The 20,827-nt window shown below is 45.1% G+C and overlaps 1 protein-coding gene across 1 annotated transcript in view; it reads left to right on the top strand.

Moving 5' to 3' along the window:
* cps1 (carbamoyl-phosphate synthase 1, mitochondrial) overlaps positions 1-19,036 on the top strand; it is a 65,390-nt gene extending 46,354 nt beyond the window's left edge. The window contains exons 33-38 of the mRNA XM_015975844.3: positions 15,971-16,045; positions 16,164-16,262; positions 16,557-16,616; positions 16,765-16,877; positions 18,047-18,176; positions 18,259-19,036. Of these exons, the coding sequence (XP_015831330.1) occupies positions 15,971-16,045; positions 16,164-16,262; positions 16,557-16,616; positions 16,765-16,877; positions 18,047-18,176; positions 18,259-18,369 (588 nt within the window). The 3' untranslated portion in view covers positions 18,370-19,036. The remainder of the gene's footprint in view (positions 1-15,970; positions 16,046-16,163; positions 16,263-16,556; positions 16,617-16,764; positions 16,878-18,046; positions 18,177-18,258) is intronic.
* The last annotated feature ends 1,791 nt before the right edge of the window (positions 19,037-20,827 follow it).

Here is a 20,827-nt window from a genome sequence, read left to right as displayed (position 1 = left end):
ATGCCAATTAACTGCTCCAGTCGCTTTAATAGGATTGCGTGGTCGACAGTGTCAAAAGCAGCAGATAAGTCTAAAAACACCAACAACACTTTTGAGAACCAGAATCAGAGGCAAGCAAAATATCGTTAAAAACATGAATAAGAGCAGTCTCAGTGCTGTGCTGAGGACGAAAACCAGACATAAAAATATCTAAAACATTGTTGGATTCAAGAAAATTAAAAATCTGGATAAAAACCATCTTCTCCAACGATTTGGAGAGGAAAGAGAGCTTAGATATAGGGCGGTAATTACTCAAATCGTTAGTCCAAGCCTGGCTTTTTTAGAACAGGCTGGACCACCGCATGCTTAAACTCCTGGGGAACAATCCTCGTCTTAAGGCTTGCATTAAGGATCTCCAGAATCGGTTGAGCAATTACTGGGAAGACATCCTTCAGGAAGCGAGGGGACATAAAATCACAAGGAGAGCCAGAGGGCGTCATAGCAGCCACTGTCTTCCATAGGGAGGAAGAAGAGACGGGGGAAAAACACTCAAAGGAATATAATGGAGAACAAACAGGGGCTTCTGAGTGAGAGGGAAGAAGAATCTGAGCCCTAAATGTGGCAACTTTAGAGATAAAAAAATGCAAAAATTGGGTGCACCTTTCCTCAGAGGAACGTTGGGTGACAAAACTGCATTAACAGTGGAGTAGAGGATTCGCTGGTTACCCGAATATTCGGTAACAATAGCAGCAAAATAGTCAAAACGGGCCTTCCGAACGACGCGTTGGTAACTCCTCCAGGCCTCATGGAGAAGATGAAAGGAAGCTGGAGATTTAAACTTTTTCCACCGCCGCTCACATCTCCTACATTCCCGTCTAGCAGTATGGGTATGAAGGTTGAGCCAAGGGTCAGAACGACAGCGGGAACGTCGGGATCTTAGAGGGGCAATCTGATCGAGCATGGAAGTGCAAGAGGCAGAAAATAAGGATAGGAGGATCTCAGGATCAGAAGAATCCTCAAATGAAAACAAAAAATCTGAAAATAAAGCAGAAAACTCAACAATTGAGGAAGGGGAAATGCGGCGAGCATGGCAAATCCCCACCTACCTAGGAGAGACAGGCCGGGCCACATCCACAGAACACAAAACAGGAACATGATCAGACAGAGAACAAACATCAGGTCTGACCTCTGTTACATTAACACCAAAAGAAAAAACTAAATCCAATATGTGAGACATATTTTACTGAACAATCACACAATAGTAAATCACAGTGCATTAAGTGCCAACCACAGCCTTAAGACGTGTTGAAAATGCCCACGTCCATACTTATGAGAGCACCATGTGAGCTCCTGTGTGCGTACCCACGCTTGTATATGTAAGGTTTCTCTATAGAAGTGTCCAATAGAGAATGTGAGAGGCTACAGATCTGCCCCCCAAAGATGTGTAGGAGATGGAGGGAGCTCCAAGCCCCAGAGATCCAGGAGCTGCCCCAGAGCAAGGGACCCCAGGGAGACTGTAACCAGAAAAGCCCCAGCCCCCTCTCGAGAGGCACAGAGGATTGCCCCGGGGGGCCACAACCAGCAGCCGGCAGAGTCCCAAGAGATATCAGCGGCAAGACCATAGGCCCGCCCGCAGCCTCCCACCCCCAAGCCAGCCAGTCCTGTTGTTTTCTTGTTTTTTAACTGCTTTTAACTCAATCATCCAGAAAAACTGCTTCCTGACATTGCTAGTCTTTCACCCCATGAGATACTTTTGAGCCAAGTAGTTCAAAGGGATCTACTGACCACAAAAATAGCAGAGTGCACGATTGCAGCAGTGAGGTGAAATCACCAGAGCACAGGTTTTGAGCTCTGCTGCAGCAGGGCTCATCAAATACATATAACAGTCAGAAAGTACCAGAGAATATGAGTGGACACGAACAATCAGGTGTTAATCATATTCTTTTGATTGCACGACTATGAGAATGTTACTGTGGCCATGTGCAGGATGCAGCTACCTGGAGTGCATGAACAATTTTGCTCAAAAGAACTCCAGGTACACTGATGTACCATATAAATAATGTAATATAGTTTGAAACTAGTTAACTTTTTGCCTATGCAGTATTGGCTTGCCTTTAGCACCCCATAGTGTTCGTTATTAATTCACTGTTCATCTACTCGCTGTGCGTTCGTCTTCTTCACACCTTATTCTAACAACTGATATGTCTCCCCAGCCTTCATTAGTTACTACAGGGGTGATTCATCACTAAATCAAACAAATCAACTGCGTTTGTGATCTAAACCATGCAGGGAACATGCTGGAAGCAGAATGCAGTGCTGGCATGCCAGCTCCATTTTACTATACTAGGACCAGCCTGCTACTCTGAAGTTTCAAGTGGAATATTCTGGCCACAGGGGGGTGATGGGGGCTGGGTGGCCTGTCATTAATCCTGGAAAGAGTGATTTTAGTACATACTGGCTCAAGAAAATGATTTAAAAATGTGAAAAAGTTGCAAAGTAACCCTTTAGTACAGGGATATTTAATTCCGGGCCTCGAGGGCCGGTATCCAGCACGTTTGAGTGGTTTCTCTGCTCCAACACACTAGATTAAGTGGTTGAATCACCTGCGCAGTGGCTCATCAGGCTCTGCAGAAGCCTGTTAATCACCTGCTGATTAAAATCAGGGGTGTTGAAGCAGGGTTAAAACCAAAACATGCTGGTTACCGACCCTCGAGGCCCGGAATTGAATAGCCCTGCTTTAGTATCACTGATGTGTTGTCGCTGAAACAAATCCACCTAAAAATGCACTTCGTTTACTGGTCAAAGTTTTGTAAAATCATAGTTCAATTCTCTTTTTCATTATCAAATTAATAGCGGAACATTCAAAGCTTCAACTGTGAGTCAAAAAGCTCAATTTCAGCCCAACAGGCTGTCCTAAACTCTCCTTTAGGATCAGATCCAGCTGCTCATCTAGTGTCCCTGTGAAGAGTTAAGTTGACGTGTTTTCAGCTGCATTGTCTTTACAGAGAACCATTGTAGTTTTTTTAGTCAGCCTCAAGTGCTCATCCTCATCAAGTGGCTCCTCAGTTGTCCCATGTGACTGCTTTTGGCTTAAGTGGATTTCATTCAAAAGTCAGGAGCCATGTCCACATATGTCAACCCAAATGCCTCTGTCTGCTGTTATTCTAGCGAGGATTCAAAGAAAAATAAGATTAATATATTTTAGTAAAATATTTTTTTCCCTCAAAACTGAAATGGAGAGCAGCTTGATTATTTTCTTGTGCCATTGGATTGGTCTGTGTGAAATGCACACGTTCAGAGCAGTCAAACACTGTTGTTTTAAAAGGCAACAACATTCAGCAGCTTTTTGAAATACCCTAAAAACAAACCTAATCATTGGTTTCATAGTTTTCATTAAAAGTTAAAAGTTTGAATGCATTAGTTCAGTTTCACAAACTCAAGTTGGTCTAAATCATAATTACCCACCGCCTCGTGGTGACAGGATAAGGTTCTGACGAGCTCCTCTTCAGGAGAGATTGAAATCTTTTGCCCAAACTGCCTCCAAGATCAAGCATTAGAAATCCATAATCATTCCTTCTTGGTCTTGAATTGTTTGGATGCACCATGTTGGATTCAGTGAAGCAAACTAAGAAAACTGCCTTGTCGTTTGTACCTTAGCAGCTTTTGCAGCATGCCATTTCATTGACTTTCGACAAGACAAAAACACCTTTAGTCTAGAATTACACCATTCCCACATTTTGTTGTTGGCCTTATCTCTTAAATCCTAACATCTAAGCTCACTTGCCCTCTCAGAAAGTTGTTTAGAGATGTACTGATGATTTACGTTGTTAAACACAACTTTTGAATATCTCTGTGAAAAAAACTTGATGCATGAAATAAAATTGGAATATTCAGCTTCAACGTCTTTTCTTTAGATGGTAATAATCTTACTTCTGACTCTGACACTACTCAATAATCTGCTACAAAGGTTTTCTCATCATCATCGTGGAACATCATTTTTGTTTTGTGGTAACAATTCTTACAAAAAAACAATCCTGCTTCCCTTTATGTGTTAAATTGTAATAAAAAAATAGTGTTTTTATGATGTGATGGACAATTATACCATGCAAGCATGTAACTTATTTTAATATTTGCAGATCTAAAGAAATTACAGATTTATTTTCTCTTTTCTGAGCAAACAACATTTGCTAACCGGCTTTCACAAGCTTCTAGAGGGCACCAAACCTGGTTTGACAACCAAAAAATAGCAACTGAAACTCTTTATAGAGACCAAATGAATCTTAATTTCCCTGTGCTTTTATACCTGCTCCATTACCTGCTCTCATACAGCCTTTGTGTCTGCTACTCATGAAGGCGCTGACACAAAAAGATTTCAAATGTAATCACTACGTGTTGCATAAAGTTGCGTTTGAAAGTTATTCATATATCTTTAATATCTTTATCTTTTGTCTGCTTTCAGACATGTATTATGCCTTAATGGCTACTGTAGGTTCCTCTGATCCACTTTCCATTGGATCACATGACAAGGGAAGCAATTACTGCTCCATCCCTCCTCATAGCTCTGAGGGGAGGCGTAGGTACATGTTTCTCATCAACGTACTTCTCAGCTCAAGTATGAGTCAGATTACTCGTCCCTCGCTGCTCTGAAGCAATTTTTTTTTCTCCCAAAAATTATTTTCACTCTAATTACAACTGAGCTGCTGTAACAATTGTTGTAGTGTGGAACCAATCGTGCAGGTATAATCCCTCCCCCCTTTGCTCTTCACCCACCCCCTAAAGTTTTCAATTTCCACTCAACACGTTGGTACGGAATATTAATAGGAGCTCTGAATTCTCCAGACGACTTGCTAAGAAGACTTCTGAAGTTTACACCGGCTTTATGATGCATACTTCACACCTATGAGAGCTTTGCTGCAAACCCTGCAATAATGATGCATCAGGTTGTTTAAGAAAAATAGGTGCTAATTTCTTTTATGCTGTTTTGCATTTTATTTCTGCAGCAACACCAAGCATGTTGGTGCTATAAACACTCAGTGATGTCTCCATCAGAAGTAGCCTGAAGTGTGTGTGATCTATTTTTCATCCGTCCCAGCCTTCATCCTTCCTGTATCATCTCAAGGCACATGTTATTGCCTTCCAGAGAGATGATCTTCATTTATCTACCTTACTCCCTAACAGCATCCACGTTGCTGCCTATTTTGCTTCGTTTGGGGCATTGCCTTGTTTGAAATTTCATTTTTATTTTTCACTAACAAGTCCCAGTTGTGTACATTCTTTTCTTCGTATACAGCATAAACTCAAAGAAGCAGTGACTGAGTTGGATTTGTAATGCTAAAAGGAGAAGGAGCTTAAAAGCGACACTCAAGGACAAGAAACACAATTGTGTTATTTAAAAAAAAATACAATAAAAAATCTTCAGTTTTTGCCGATCTGATTGATCCACATTAAACGCGCACAGAGAATGACCAACAGAAACTCCTGTGGAGAACACCAACTGAGGGAGTCTGAGGTGAATTCCTGGTGGATTATTTTGTGAAGTCGGCTTTCATTAAAGCACATAATTCTAGTATTTATGATTGCCTTTTGTCTTGTTATGTTCAGTCCAGTGAAAATGGAGGAACCAGATAAAATGGCTCATATCGCTTAATGATTAATAGAATGCCATTGTTAATTCCCTTCAGTTGAAACTAAAAGTGCATTTTAAACTCCTTGATTTGTGCAGGCAGCAAACCAAACCTTCTGATTAAAGCTGGGGTCCATAATATAATGTCATCAAGGAGAGGAGGAGGACATTTTGAAATTTTAATGGCTGTAGCTTCCGGCCCTGCTCCCCCTCCCCTTCTGGGTGGAGCTGAAAGATACACCTTATACTGTTCAGGCCCAGCAACACACTCAGACAGAAACTGGTTCACCCGAAAGGCAAAACTCCTAAACACAAACTGAACAATGTGGTGTATGCTGTACAGTGCAGCGGGGAATGCCCAGACCTCTACATCGGAGAAAACAAACAGCCACTTCACAAGCGCATGGCACAACATAGAAGAGCCACCTCCACGGGACAGGACTCAGCAGTTCATTTGCATCTAAAGGACAAAGGTCACTCTTTCGAGGATGCCAATGTTCACATTTTGGACAGAGAGGAGAGATGGTTTGAAAGAAGACTAAAGGAAGCCATTTATGTCCACTGTGAGCAACCATCTTTGAACAGAGGCGGTGGTTTACAACACCAACTGTCTGCCATCTATAATCCAGTTTTGAGATCCCTTCCCAGATGCCTCAACGCCCACGCATATCCTGGGCCATCTGACCTCAGGAATTCACATGATAGGGTGGGGCCAGGCTTCACAACGAGCTCACCTGAAACTCTGGCTGAATAGGACCCACACCCACCCACACACCTTGGCTCGTGTGTTTATGTGGAGGATCATCAGGGGGTCTTTTGTTCCCTCTTCGGGGGGAAACTCCCACTGGGTTTAAATCTGGGACTCTCCACCATTTGACCTTAGAACTGAAGAAGCCTCTCGGATGAGAGGTGAAACGTCTTCAAGCAACTCAAAGAAGTCCAGACGCTTTTCTTTCAAAGCTCATTAGACTGTGCACAAAAAATAGCGTTGTTGTGATAGCAACTAATGGTTTGGATATGTTCCCAGTTTTAGCTGCTGATTTGTCTCCTCAGCCTTCATCGGGTTCTGCAGGAGCTGCTGATCACTTGTTTTAATCAAATCTGCAGTCATTCAAGCAGGGAAACATTGCTAATGTGACAACAGGCCAAAACAATAGTTTGATGTAGCGTAAGGTAAAACGAACAGTCATTTTGGATTTGGGCGAGCTAAGGGGAGCCCTCTGCTGACCCACGAAGGGTAGCCCAAGAAATAACCCCCACCCCAGCCCCCCGGTCTTACGATGTCATAATGAAATGGATTGGGCGAACGGGTCTTAATGGAGGTGGTCGGACGTTCAGATCCTCAATTGCGGACGCCCCTTTTCCACCCGCGTCGATGCAGACTTTGAGCAAGGGTATTACTCACAATCCATTGATTCATGGGAATTTTGCTGAGAAAGTGGAGCAATGGCTCAAGTGCCTTTTGTGAAAATATGTATTTTTGAGCAAAACACGTTCATTTTAAGATGATTAATTATATTTATTCATGCTCTGGATGGTTTAAACTAAGATTTTGTCACGAACTCCTCCAGCTGACTGCATTCCATTCATTCCTGCCACCAACGTGGCGACTGACGTCATCACGCCGGCACTACTTAAGGAAGTGCCGGCGTTTCATTCATTGCTCAGTCATCGTTTCTCACCAGACTTTGTATCGAGTCTCCAGGCTTACCAGCCCTCAAAACACTCAGACTACACCTACAGGAGATAACCACGCCGGCTATCTCCGTCTCTCCGCGTCTGGGCAACAGAACTCTCAGTCACGCTTCAGATCTGCCAACGAACCTGACAGGATGACTGAGCCCCAAGTTGACCCAGCGGAGTTCGCGCGTTTGCGTGCCGAAGTGGCTCAACAGCGCGCAATCTTGGATCAGCAGACGGCAGACATGAACCAGCTCCGTGCCATAGCTGATCGCCAAGCCACAAAGATTGAGTCACTCACCGAGCTAGTACTCCAGCTGACCACCGCTCTGCAACGTCAGACCGCAGCTGTTCCTGACAGGATGGAACCACGCCTCAGCCTTCCAGAGAAGTGGGACGGAACCAGGGGATCCCCGGAGGGCATGTTGGCGACCCTGGCCATGACTTTCGAGTGCCAGCCGGCACGCTACCCCACATCCTGCTCTCGTGTCGCTCTGCTGACCTCACTGCTGACAGGTCGAGCCGGTGAATGGGCGGCGGCTCTTTACAATCAAAAATCTCCTGCCTGCAATGACTATGAGACTTTTGTAAAGGAGATGAAAAAGACTTTTGTGCACCCCAGCAGCGAGGTCTCGGACGAGACGCGGCTGCTTCAGCTTCGCCAGGGCTCCCAGACGGCGGCTCAGTACACCTCTCGCTTCCGGACGACAGCAGCTCGGTTGAGGTGGGATGACGCCGCCCTAAAGGCCGTTTACCTGGAGGGACTGTCACCGAGAATCCGGGAGGGCATGATCGGGCACGAGGTCCCAACCTCCCTGGACCTGGCAGTGGATCTGGCTCTCCAACTGGACCGCTGCATCCTGAACCGGCCGAGCACCATGTCAGCCCCCGTACACACCAGGACGTCACCCCGCCGGCCGGCTCACCAACCGACGGAGGAGCCGATGCAGCTGGGACATCTTCCCCCTGAGGAACGGGCACGGCGCTACCAGGAGGGAAGATGCGCTTACTGTGGGGATTTGGGTCACCACCGTGGCACGTGCCCAAAACGACCGGGAAAAGGTCCCTCCGGGTCGGATTAGGAGCTGTCCCGCCCGGAGTCTCCACTTTTCCGGCTCCACACCGAACCACTCTCCCGGTCTCCCTCCACCTGGACCAAGGCCCGACCAGACTGGAGGCACTTTTAGACACTGGGGCTGCGGAGTGTTTTATCGACCACGGACTGGTTACTCGGCTCAAGATACCCCTCACCGCCCTCGACCGACCCATTCCCGTGACCTCTGTGGACGGCCGGCCCATCATGCCGTACCCTCTCACCCACCGAACTCAGGGTCTCCACATGACTATTGACCAACACCGGGAGACCCTCCACTTCCTGGTCATCCAGGCTCCGGCTACGCCTCTCATCCTAGGTCATTCCTGGTTCTGCCGCCATGAGCCTCACATCTCCTGGTCCACCAGTAAAGTCCTGGCCTGGGGCACGGGTTGCCATAACCACCGGGACTCCCCTGCACCTCGGGCAGCAGCAGCTCCTCCCAAAGACGTAGACCTGACGCTCGTCCCTCCTCAATACCACGACCTCGCTCAGGTCTTCGCTAAAGAACCCACTACCAGGTTACCTCCTCACCGACCCTACGACCTGGAGATCAGGCTCCAGCCCGGCACCACCCCCCCTCGGGGTCGCCTGTTCTCCCTCTCTCCGGCGGAAACCCGGGCTATGGACAATTACATAACTGATGCCCTGCAGAAGGGATTCATCCGTCCCTCAACGTCCCCCGGGGCCGCAGGGTTTTTCTTTGTTAAAAAGAAGGAGGGGGATCTCCGGCCCTGCATAGACTATCGAGGGTTAAATAAAATAACGATCCGGGACCGCCACCCTCTCCCTCTCATGGGCACCGCTCTGGACGCCATCACACAAGCCGCAGTGTTTACTAAACTGGATCTGCGCAGCGCCTATAACCTCATCCGTATTAAGGAAGGTGAGGAGTGGAAGACCGCTTTTATCACGCCCACTGGCCACTATGAATATTTGGTGATGCCTTTTGGACTCTGCAACAGCCCCGCCGTCTTCCAGCGGTTCATTACAGATGTGCTGAGAGACATGTTGGGCCGCTGGGTCTTTGTTTATCTAGATGACATCCTCATCTACTCCCGCACGGCCGAAGAGCACATCCGTCATGTTCGAGCTGTTCTGTCCCGCCTCCTGGATCATGGACTGTACTGCAAACTGGAGAAGTGTGCGTTTCACCAGGAGTCCACCTCCTTCCTGGGTTTTACCATCTCCTCCCAGGGCCTGAAGATGGACCCCCAGAAGGTTCAGGCCGTAGCTCAGTGGCCTCTACCCACGACCCTGAAGCAGCTGCAAAGCTTCCTGGGTTTCTCGAACTTTTACCGGAGGTTTATACGCAACTTCAGTTCCCTCGCAGCACCTCTGACCTCACTCACCAAAACCACCAATCAGCCTCGCCCTTTTCGCCTTACTCCAGAGGCTGTCCGTGCTTTCCATGAGCTGGTCGGACGTTTCACTAAGGAACCCATCCTCCTCCATCCGGACCAGACCCGGCCCTTCGTCGTGGAGGTGGACGCCTCGGATGTGGGAGCGGGGGCCGTTCTCTCGCAACGGGGTCCAGACTCTAAGCTCCACCCATGTGCCTACTTCTCCCGGAAGTTTTCCCCCACACAGCAGAACTACGGGGTCGGCGACAGAGAGCTGCTGGCAATAAAGTGGGCGCTGGAGGAATGGAGGCAGTGGCTCCTGGGGACCACCGATCCCTTTCTGATCTGGACCGACCACCAGAATCTCATTCATCTACAGACTGCCCGCCAGCTCAACCCTCGTCAGGCTCGGTGGGCCCTCTTTTTCGAGCCGTACCACTTCCATATCGCCTACCGGCCCGGCTCCAAGAACCTCAAGGCGGACGCTCTCTCTCGGCGTTTCGCACCAGATGCCAGCCCCCCGGAGCCTCGGACCATTCTACCGGCTCAACGCTTCCTGGCCTCCCTCCAATGGCCGTTGGAGCAGTCCATACAGGCGGCACTTCCCGGCGATCCAGCGCCGCCGGAGACCCCACCGAACCGCCTCTACGTTCCCGCCTCCTGCCGGCAAGAGGCGCTCACGTGGGGGCACTGTTCACGGCTCGCGGGACATCAAGGGCAAGCCCGTACCCTCCAGTTCCTCCGTCGGGCTCTCTGGTGGCCGTCCATGAGGAGGGACGTCCGCGAGTTCACAGCTGCATGTGATGTGTGTGCTCGATCCAAGTCCTCCAACCGACCCGGCGCTGGAGAGTTGCAGCCTCTCCCTGTGCCCAAGCGGCCGTGGTCACACATCGGGCTGGACTTTGTCACGGGACTGCCGGCGGTCGACCACCTGGACACTATAATGACTATCACGGACCGTTTCTCCAAGGCCGTGCACTTAGTGGCCCTGGCCGGCCTCCCCACGGCCAAGAGAACGGCCGAACTGCTCCTGGAACAGGTGGTGCGGCTCCATGGTTTCCCTCAGGACGTGGTTTCCGACCGAGGACCCCAGTTCGTCTCACGCTTCTGGAAAGCGTTCTGTCGCCTGGTCGGTGCTTCCACCAGTCTGTCCTCTGGATACCATCCGCAGACAAACGGACAAACAGAGAGAGCTAACCAGCAGCTTGGACGCTACCTGCGCTGCTTCGCTTCGTCCCAGCCGACCACCTGGCCCCGCTTTCTCCTGTGGGCGGAGCTGTCACACAACCTCCAGACCTCCTCAGCCACGAGTCTGTCTCCCTTCGAGACCTGTTACGGTTATCAGCCACCTCTGTTTGATCATCAGGTGCCCGAGGTGGAGGTCCCTGCTGCCCAGACGCTGGTCCGCCGCTGTCGGCTCGCCTGGATCCGGGCCCGTGCGGCCATCACCCGGGCCAACACGGAGTATGCCCGTCAGCATCGCCGCCGCCACCGGCCTGGCCCCGTCTTCCGGTCTGGCGACCAGGTGTGGCTCTCCTCCGCTAACCTGAGGATGCCGGCTGGCTCCCGGAAGCTCACTCCTCGCTTCCTGGGTCCGTTCCCCGTCCTTAAGGTCATCAATCCTGTCACCTGCCGTCTGCGCCTCCCGGCTACTCTCCGGATCCACCCGGTCTTTCACGTCTCCCAGCTTAAGCCGGTGATCTCCTCTCCTCTCCACCCTCCACCGGTCCGGGTGCCTCCGCCCCGCGGTGTTGAGGCGGATCGCACCTACACGGTCCGCAGGATTCTGGACGCTCGCCGCCGGGGACGAGGTTGGCAGTACCTCGTGGATTGGGAGGGGTACGGGCCTGAGGAACGCTCTTGGGAGCCTACGAGCTCGTTTGTCGACCCTACCCTGCTGACTGACTTCTGGGCCCGCCGTCCTGGGACTTCGGGAGCCGTCCCTCGAGGGGGGGGTCCTGTCACGAACTCCTCCAGCTGACTGCATTCCATTCATTCCTGCCACCAACGTGGCGACTGACGTCATCACGCCGGCACTACTTAAGGAAGTGCCGGCGTTTCATTCATTGCTCAGTCATCGTTTCTCACCAGACTTTGTATCGAGTCTCCAGGCTTACCAGCCCTCAAAACACTCAGACTACACCTACAGGAGATAACCACGCCGGCTATCTCCGTCTCTCCGCGTCTGGGCAACAGAACTCTCAGTCACGCTTCAGATCTGCCAACGAACCTGACAGATTTAATGTGGACAGCAATGAATATAAATTTAGTCAAATAATCGTTTGAAAATTGGAAAAAAAAAGATTTTTTTTAAAGTAGAACAAACCGCAACTGGCATCTTGACAAGTGTCGCAGTCAATGACGTAATGCTCCCTGTCCCAATTCAACACACTAGTGCGTACTACACTCAAAGCTTTGCTGCATGCTTCCTCCAAGTGCACGTCACAGAAGGGCTCAGGGCGCAGTGGGAGTATTGGGATTGGGCCTGGCATTTATTCAGTGCAAGTTGAGTTAGCATTCAAGCTAGGTTGGCATGCTAAGTTGACTGTGTGTCACCCCGCAGGGCATGCTGGGAACCAGTTCACCGACATTTCCCTCTTCTGGATACGGAACTAGGCTCTCATGAATGATTCGTTTTGCTGTAGAGGCCAGAGAAAAGATTTAGGAACTATAAATTATGAATTTACCTATTTCATATCATAAAACAGAGTAAACTAGTCCATTTTTAAGTCTTTTGAAAGTTATTTTGAACATTTTAAAGTTATTTTAAACATTTTAAACTACGGACCCCAGCTATAAGTACACGTCTAGACCCAGAGTTCCTGTGAGTACTAACGTTAAAGTAAGATTCTTATTTAATTCCTGTGATTATTGAAACGTTTAAACAGGTGTTCACATTAAACAGCTGTGTTGTCTTTCCAGAGCTTGTCTTCTGCTTCATGATAACATTGTTCATGTGGTGAAGCCTCGCTGTAATCCTCAGGAGAGGGGGGACTGCATAATATTTGGAGATTAACTGCTGCTTCAGTCTGTTGGTAGGATGCTGTTAGGAAGGTTTGATCAATGTTACAAAACCAAACATTCAGTCCAATGGACACAAAGTTGTGACAAATGTTTTTTTTTTATTGCCAGAGATGAAGCCCTTTTTAAAAATATGGTATAGTTTCAGTTTTATCTTCGCTAGTGCTCTGGATTCCTTTTTAATTACAGCGTGTCTTTTAGCTGTTTTTGATTTATGACTCAAATGAGAACCTTGCAGATTTAAATAATAAATGATAAATGACCCGCACTTGTATAGCGCCTCTCAGAGTAAGGACTCCAAAGCGCTTTACACTACAGTGTATCATTCATCCATTCACACACACATTCACACACTGATGGGGATGAGCTACGATGTAGCCACAGCTGCCCTGGGGCGCATTGACAGAGGCGAGGCTGCCGAGCACAGGCGCCATCGGTCCCTCTGACCACCACCAACAGGCAAGGTGGGTTACGTGTCTTGCCCAAGGACACAACAGCAGAATTATCTGTCCGGAGCCGGGATCAAACCTGCAACCTTCCGATTACCTGTTGAGCTACTGCTGCCCCATTTAGTTTTGGGAGTTTCCATGTTAGTTTGGAGAATATAGAAAAAGATGGGAGCATCTTTTTCAGTCATTCATTTGTTATTTGAAGTCTTTTATTATGTTCCATCTCATTGTTATTCCCTTTACATGTGCCACTTTTTCTGTCTAATTATCTTTCTTGGTTACATCTTTGTCTATTTCTGCCTCTTTAAACAAAAGGACAACAAGCCGTTCTGTTTCCCTGTGAGCGTTCTCCTCATTCCTTCTTACATTAGCTTGCTAACGTTACATTGTCTGATTAGATAGCCTGCTTCAAGGATAAATCCACCCCCCACCCGTCCTGTGGCCCCCTGGCTGTGTGTGTGTGTGTGTGTGTGTGTGTGTGTGTGTGTGTGTGTGTGTGTGTGTGTGTGTGTGTGTGTGTGTGTGTGTAAATGGACACAACCACACACCACCACTTCATGCTGTCTTGAAGTTAATAAGGGTTGTCCCCTTTATAAATGGAGTAATAATAATGGCTTCCCAAATGGCACCCTACTTTTCTGGCCTTTTCTACAATACAAAAGAGAGATGATACCGTCACTTATTCATGTTCCTTCACATTTACTTTCTCCATTTCTCATCACTATCTTATCTTTCATTCTCTAAACCTTATCTTCTTTCCTCCTCTCTTCCGTTGGGACCTTCCATTTCCAATCACCTTTTAATTATTCCCTAATTGTCTATCTTTCTCTGTCTTTATACTTTTGTTTATGTCATTGCCCCCCCCCCCCCCCCCCCCCGCTACCTTTTCAACTTTCTTTTTTGCTATTTACCACTCATTTATCCACTCTATTATGTCAGATTGTGGCTGAGCTGCATTTGTGCATTACACAGGTAGACTGGACATCGTAAAGCTACATTTTCTGAAACCTGTAATAGTTATTGTAATTGCTGTAGAAATAAGTTGTAGAAGCTTGAATACAGAGAACCAGGGTGAAGTTATTGTTGGGACTGCTGACTGCAGCCTTGGCTCTACCCGTGGTTCCCCTGGTTCTTCCCAAAGGGGATTGTCATCCGGAGAGCACTTCAACCAGTGACTTCGACTCTGCTACAGCAACACTTCGATAAAAATGATGAGATGGGCATTCAGTTTAACTGGATTTATGCATAAAAAGCAAGGGAAATGGTAAAGGGTACAAAAACATGTCCTTGGGCCTCATTTATCAAACTTGCTTACGCACGAAATGGGGTCGGAAAACTGCGTAAGCAATTTTCCACGCAAACTTTGGGATTTATGAAAGAAAATTTAGCGGAAAAATGTGCGCAAATATAAGTTGACTAAGAACCTGGCTTACGCACGTTTTGGACATGGAGAGGACCTGCAGAGCTGCTGCTGAGAAGAGGAATTCCTGCAGCATTATCACTTGTAACGCTTTGTGTGCACACAGAACAAGCCCACCCACACGCAAAGACACACGCACACACGCACACACACACACACACACACACACACACACACACACACACACACACACACACACACACACACACACACACACACACACACACACACACACACACACACACACACACACACACACACACACACACACCCTAGACTCACTGCTCAGGAGAAGAGCAGACACAGAAGCATTCAGCATGCTGGAGGATTTCCTGTCCACCACGATCACTAAAAGAAAGGGGGCGGGTGAGTGGCTGGGCCAGGTGGAGGTGTGGCTGAGACTCAGCTGGAGCCCAGTGCAGTGCAGCCACACAGTACTGTACAGACAACGTTATGTCCTGCAGCTTAGCCATCAACTGTGGTTGATTCTAAATCATAGTGGAGCAGAGATTTAACCTGAAGATGAAGCTATAATTACAATTTTGGGCTGAAATACTGAAGTATCTTAAGTAAGTTGCGCTAAATTGTCAAAATAATGATTACACATGTCTACAGCACTATTGGGCACTCATCTATACAGGTTATGAGCAAAAATAATGTGGTTTTCGGTGTTAGTCGCTCTTTAAATTGACTGTATATTGTCCACAAAAGGCTTTGAGTTATTAACTCCAAAACAGTAGGTGGCAGCATGCTGCTTTAACATTGGTTTCTTGTCCCAGCCAATAGAATACATTTCTGTATTCTAGTTACTATTATTTATAGAGTCCCAGTCCACTCCAGTCTGTGGCAGTAATGCGCCAAGAAGTGGCTTGCTAACCACCACAAAATACCTCAACAAAGAAGAATAGAGAGAAATGGTCATGGCACAATGTGGAACTCACAAACTCACTACTAGAATAAGAAAATAAATAAAAATAAAAAAATGTAACCATTGGTGCCACTCATGCATAAGCGAGTGCCCCACCTGGGCCACCCCAGTTTAAAAGGTCTGGATACACCCCTGCCTACTGGATGACAGCCAGGAAGCTATGTGGCTGTGCCCCGCCTCCTTCTATAAAAAAACATGAAATGCCCATTGGGTGTTTTGTGTCTGATTGTGGAAAAGGACAAACAATGCTGGCCCACCTGGACTGGGACTTTTATCTTGCAAGATCTGATCAAAAGCCAGAGTCTTAATGACCAGGGTCATTGACAAAAAATATCCAAAATTGTCATGGGGTCAGGCAAACTGCTGGTATGTGAACAAACCTGCCAATTGAACAAATTAAAAACAAAAATCCTTCCTTCTTTCCTTTTACCTAGGCGCCGATGTTCTCCTGGCCACGACTGAGGGATGCAGACCCTGTGCTTCGCTGTGAGATGGCCTCCACTGGAGAGGTAAGCTCATTGGAAATAAACCAGCTACTTTGAATGATATTTATCTAATTTTTCTTCTGGATTGTCACAAAAAATGTAAAGAATCAGTGTTTGCATTTGCATATGTGTCTTGTTCCAGGTAGCCTGTTTTGGCCCAAACATTTATTCAGCCTTCTTAAAGGCGATCCTGTCCACAGGCTTTAAGCTGCCACAGAAGGGCATCCTAATTGGGATTCAGGTATAAAAATACAACAGATATATTTTTACCTTTTCAGAGTTTGTATAAATTTGTTCAGAATTGACAGATTTATTACAGAAACTGGACAAGAAGGAAATTAGGTTGCAAAACTGCTCATGTCGCTTTAACAGGAACATGCTCAAGTTTACTAAGAACAAAACCAGGCACTGAATTTATATGCAAACATAACATTTCAGTCTTTTCTAACTGTTTTTAAACCAAATGCAAACAGAGATACTCTGCATGACTGTATCCCATTTGTGGTTAAAAAAAAATCTGCGTCTTTCTTTTCAGCAATCTTTTCGGCCAAATTTCTTAGCTACAGCACACCAGCTGAAAGAGGAAGGTTTCAAGGTGGGTTCTGAAAATCGGTTTCAGATTGTATAAAAACAGACTCATTTATTGATGAATTATCAATTTTCCATGAAAAATCTTATTTAAAATAGTGTTCTGTTTTGTGACAATATATAAATGTTGCAATATTGTCAAATTTTCCATCTAGCTCTACGCTACTGAAGCCACTTCAGCCTGGTTGTGTGCCAATGATGTACCCGCCATTCCTGTTGCCTGGCCAACTGGAAAGGATGAAAACACTGCATTTCCCAGTATAAAGAGGTTAGCAGACATTAACAAAATGTTGTAACAATAATAAAAAAACAAATGTATACCAGTATGGTACATTACCAAACAATGTTGTTTAATACACTGAACAATTGTTGGATTTCTACTCTTGATCCACTTTTCTACTGCATCACTTTTTTTGGCTGATGACAATTGCAGCTTTTCATCAACCTTGCATAATAAATTGCAATAACTTAAGGACGGGATCATTTACAGAGATCAATTTATTGCTCATTGTCAAGAATCCTTTTAATATTTTATTTGAAACTACATCAAATATGATTTTTGTATTCATTTTTGTGTTAATTAAAGCAACACTTAATGAGTTTCCAGCCTCTTCCTCCTGCTGGTTAAAAGCAGAATTACAACTGTCATACACAAGCTGCTGTAGCAAGGTGTGAGCTAATGCTAACACGAGCCAAACGATACCAAATAAGCCATGAATAAAAAACAAAACAAAAAAACTATGTTGGGCAAAAAATATTAATACTAGTCCAGTAGCAACAAAGCCAGGTCACCATCAGTCCATGATTTCATAGCCTCCTTCAGCTCCCTAAATTGAGTTTAGGCCTTGCCGATGTTCACTCTGGTATAAACTCTTTGTTTCATCTCCAAAAAACATTACTCCCTTTCTTCCAGGCTTTTCCATGATGTCAACAATAGAAGAAAATTTCTTCTTTTTGTGCTTTTATTGCCTGTCATCAAATGGAAACCCTAACTACTAGCCTTTATGTTAGCTACCGACACAATTAACAGCTATTGCTGTAAAGCAGGCAGAGACCTCCCCTAGCGCACCTACCTGAATCACAAAACTGTTAAGTTCAGTTTCTGGTCAGTAGAGGGCTACAGAGCGCAATCCTGGTTGAAGTTACTCCAGTTTCTTGCCCAAGAACCACTTTTTTTAAATATTTTAAAATATTTTTAAATATTTTAAATGTTTAAATATTTTTAAAAACTCTTTACTGTTGCTTTCAAATGACTTTATGTAGTGATCGTTTGATTAATGAAAAGTGAATCTATGAAATGTCTTCATTAGCGTTCAGTCTGGTCCACAACAGCAAATACCTGCAGTCTCAAATGTTGGTTGTTAAACTACAGAAAGAAGCCTGCACCCCCCCCCCCCCCCCCCCCCCAATAAACAATTATTTTGTATTTATTGATAGATTGATCAGTGAGGGTCACATTGACCTGGTTGTCAACCTGCCCAATAACAACACACGCCACCTGAAGGATAACTTCCTGATCCGGAGAATGGCTGTTGACTACGGCGTTCCCCTCATTACTAATTACCAGGTTAGTTAAAGAGTCATTACCAATGAAAAAGGCAAACACTTTATCCTACTTAGCTTCACGTGTTTTTTTTTCTGTTTGGCAGGTGGTGAAGCTGTTCGCTGAAGCCATTCGTTATGCGGGTGAGCTCGACACAACCAGCCTCTTTCACTACCGGCAGAAAGAAAACCAACCAAGAGGAGCTGATCGAGGCTAGTCCTTATTTTACTTCAAGAAAACACTGGTATTGGAAAATAATTATTCTACTTAAGTAACACTAATACAATAAGGGTCTGTATATTAACATTACTTAGTGCATTATTAGGCATTAGAAAAACTATTAATAACTACTTAACCATATTAAATAACGCATTACTAAGCAGACACTCCTCCTGGCACTTTGTCCAAACCTTAAGGACACTTAATAGGTAACAATAATGATAATGTTAATAAAGCAACCTTTTTTATCCTTAATAATGCACAAAGTAACATTAATAAAAGGGCCCTTATTATAAAGTGTTACCTCATAATTACCAAACAAATCTGCAGCCATTTTGGCAACTGTTTTGCTCGTGTTTGAGTTTTTTTTTAATTTACAAGTGATCCAATGATACAAGTAACTATGAAACACAGTAAGTTGTACAAACTGAACATATTTATGATTTTCAGCCTAAAACACCAATGTGAAATTTAGAAATTGAAACGGCTGTGTTTATATATTTTACTTCTCTGTATATACAACATATTTAAAAGTTTGGTTGGGTTTGTTGTTTGTGATTTGTGTTAGAAGAGTCCATTTAGGCAGTATGTCATCTTCTTGCATGTGTGTCATGTTTTAAAGTGTGCTTTGTGCAGCAGATGTGTATTAAAAGTTGGCTACTTTCCCTCCCACTGTCGCGTTTTTCCTTCAAACTGCCAAACAACGCAAACAAAATTTCTCCTGGCGATCGAACTTGATGTTTTCTCATTAAGAAGTAAGTTATATGTGATTCAAGACTGAAACAAAGATCATCACTGGGTGAAACTTTAAACACACTATCCAGTATTTTCTTTTTTTTCTTATTCTGCTCATTTAACTGCTTCAGGTTGTTCCTACAGGCGCCGCTCTTTAAATGTTGTTATTGATCTGCTTACAAATCTCTGGCAACCTTCCACCAACTTTTTGATCTCACCTCAGCTTTTGTGCGTCTTTGTCACATTTAACCGTTAAAGCTTCTTTCCGGATTATTTATCTTATCCGATGGCCCCATCTAGTGGCTGACAAGCATATCACACAAAAAGTCTATTCCTCTGTCTAAGATCGCGACTTCACTTTTCTGTTTATAAATGTGCTTCTTAGCCAACAAACTGAGCTAAAACACTTTGTTTTACGAGTATTATTCTCATGTCATGTTGTGTTCTCATATATTTATATTTTAGAGACTTTGTTGTCTGTGAAAAGTTCATCAACTCTGATCAGCCGAGGTATTCCTTAAATTTGAATCAAGTAAGCGGTAGTCTAACGCTATTGGTTAGTTCGGTCGGCGCTCAGTTTCCTATTGAATGGAGCTCTGCGGGGCAGGGGGCGTGCTTAGCAAACATTAAATAAATAAAAGGACGGATTGCTTAGATTTTATCACAGTACATGATGAGATAATCACTTTTACGGATTTCTGATAAATCATATATCATTTGTGAAAGGGGGAAACTCCAGAAAGCAGCTTTAATTTTAGATTACTTGGGACCTCTGCGTTTTTCTTTGATTAGGCATCAACCTGCTTCTTTTCCTGCGGCCCAATAAGGCCCATAAATAGAAACTCTATCAGCTTCACACACAGGTACGCCAGTGTTTTGCTGCAAGACAATATCTGAATTCCTAGTGAGAAACCTATTTGGGTTATTTCAATTATTTTTCTTGGATTCTTTTATTCAAGACAACTTAAAACAATCTACAGTGGTGTGAAAAACTATTTGCCCCCTTCCTGATTTCTTATTCTTTTGCATGTTTGTGCACAAAATGTTTCAGATCATCAAACACATTTAACCGTTAGTCAAAGATAACACAAGTAAACACAAAATGCAGTTTTGAAATGATGGTTTTAGTATTTAGGGAGAAAACAAAATCCAAACCTACATTGCCCTGTGTGAAAAAGTAATTGCTCCCCTTGTTTAAAAAATAACCCAACTGTGGTGTTTGACACCTGAGTTCAATTTCTGTAGCCACCCCCATGCCTGATTACTGCCACACCTGTTTCAATCAAGAAATCATTTAAATATGAGCTGCCTGACACAGCGAAGTAGACCAAAAGCACCTCAAAAGCTAGACATCATGCCAAGATCCAAATAAATTCAAGAACAAATGAGAACAAAAGTAACTGAGATCTATCAGTCTGGTAAATGTTTGATTCGTTGTTTTTCAGTATCTGTGACAATCACATGGTTTTTGTTAACAAAACCATAATAACAGTACTGCTTCATTAGTTTTTATGCACCATGAATTCACAAACATGTTAGAAAGTTTAATGATTAGGACAAAAATCATAATTTTACTTGTACTAACAATTAAAAGGAAATCTAGGCAGTCTTGTCTTACTTATGCTCTCATAAAACCAAAAGTGAAACTGCTGTGTGCTCATCTTTTGAATACCTTAATCTAACTGCTGAAATGTCACCTCAGCCTTCATTAGTTTCTACAG

Source organism: Nothobranchius furzeri, chromosome 14, assembly GCF_043380555.1.
Source record: "Nothobranchius furzeri strain GRZ-AD chromosome 14, NfurGRZ-RIMD1, whole genome shotgun sequence".
Lineage (NCBI taxonomy): Eukaryota > Metazoa > Chordata > Actinopteri > Cyprinodontiformes > Nothobranchiidae > Nothobranchius > Nothobranchius furzeri.
Note: the sequence above shows the minus strand (reverse complement) of the source record. Positions and strands in the feature narration are given on the sequence as shown.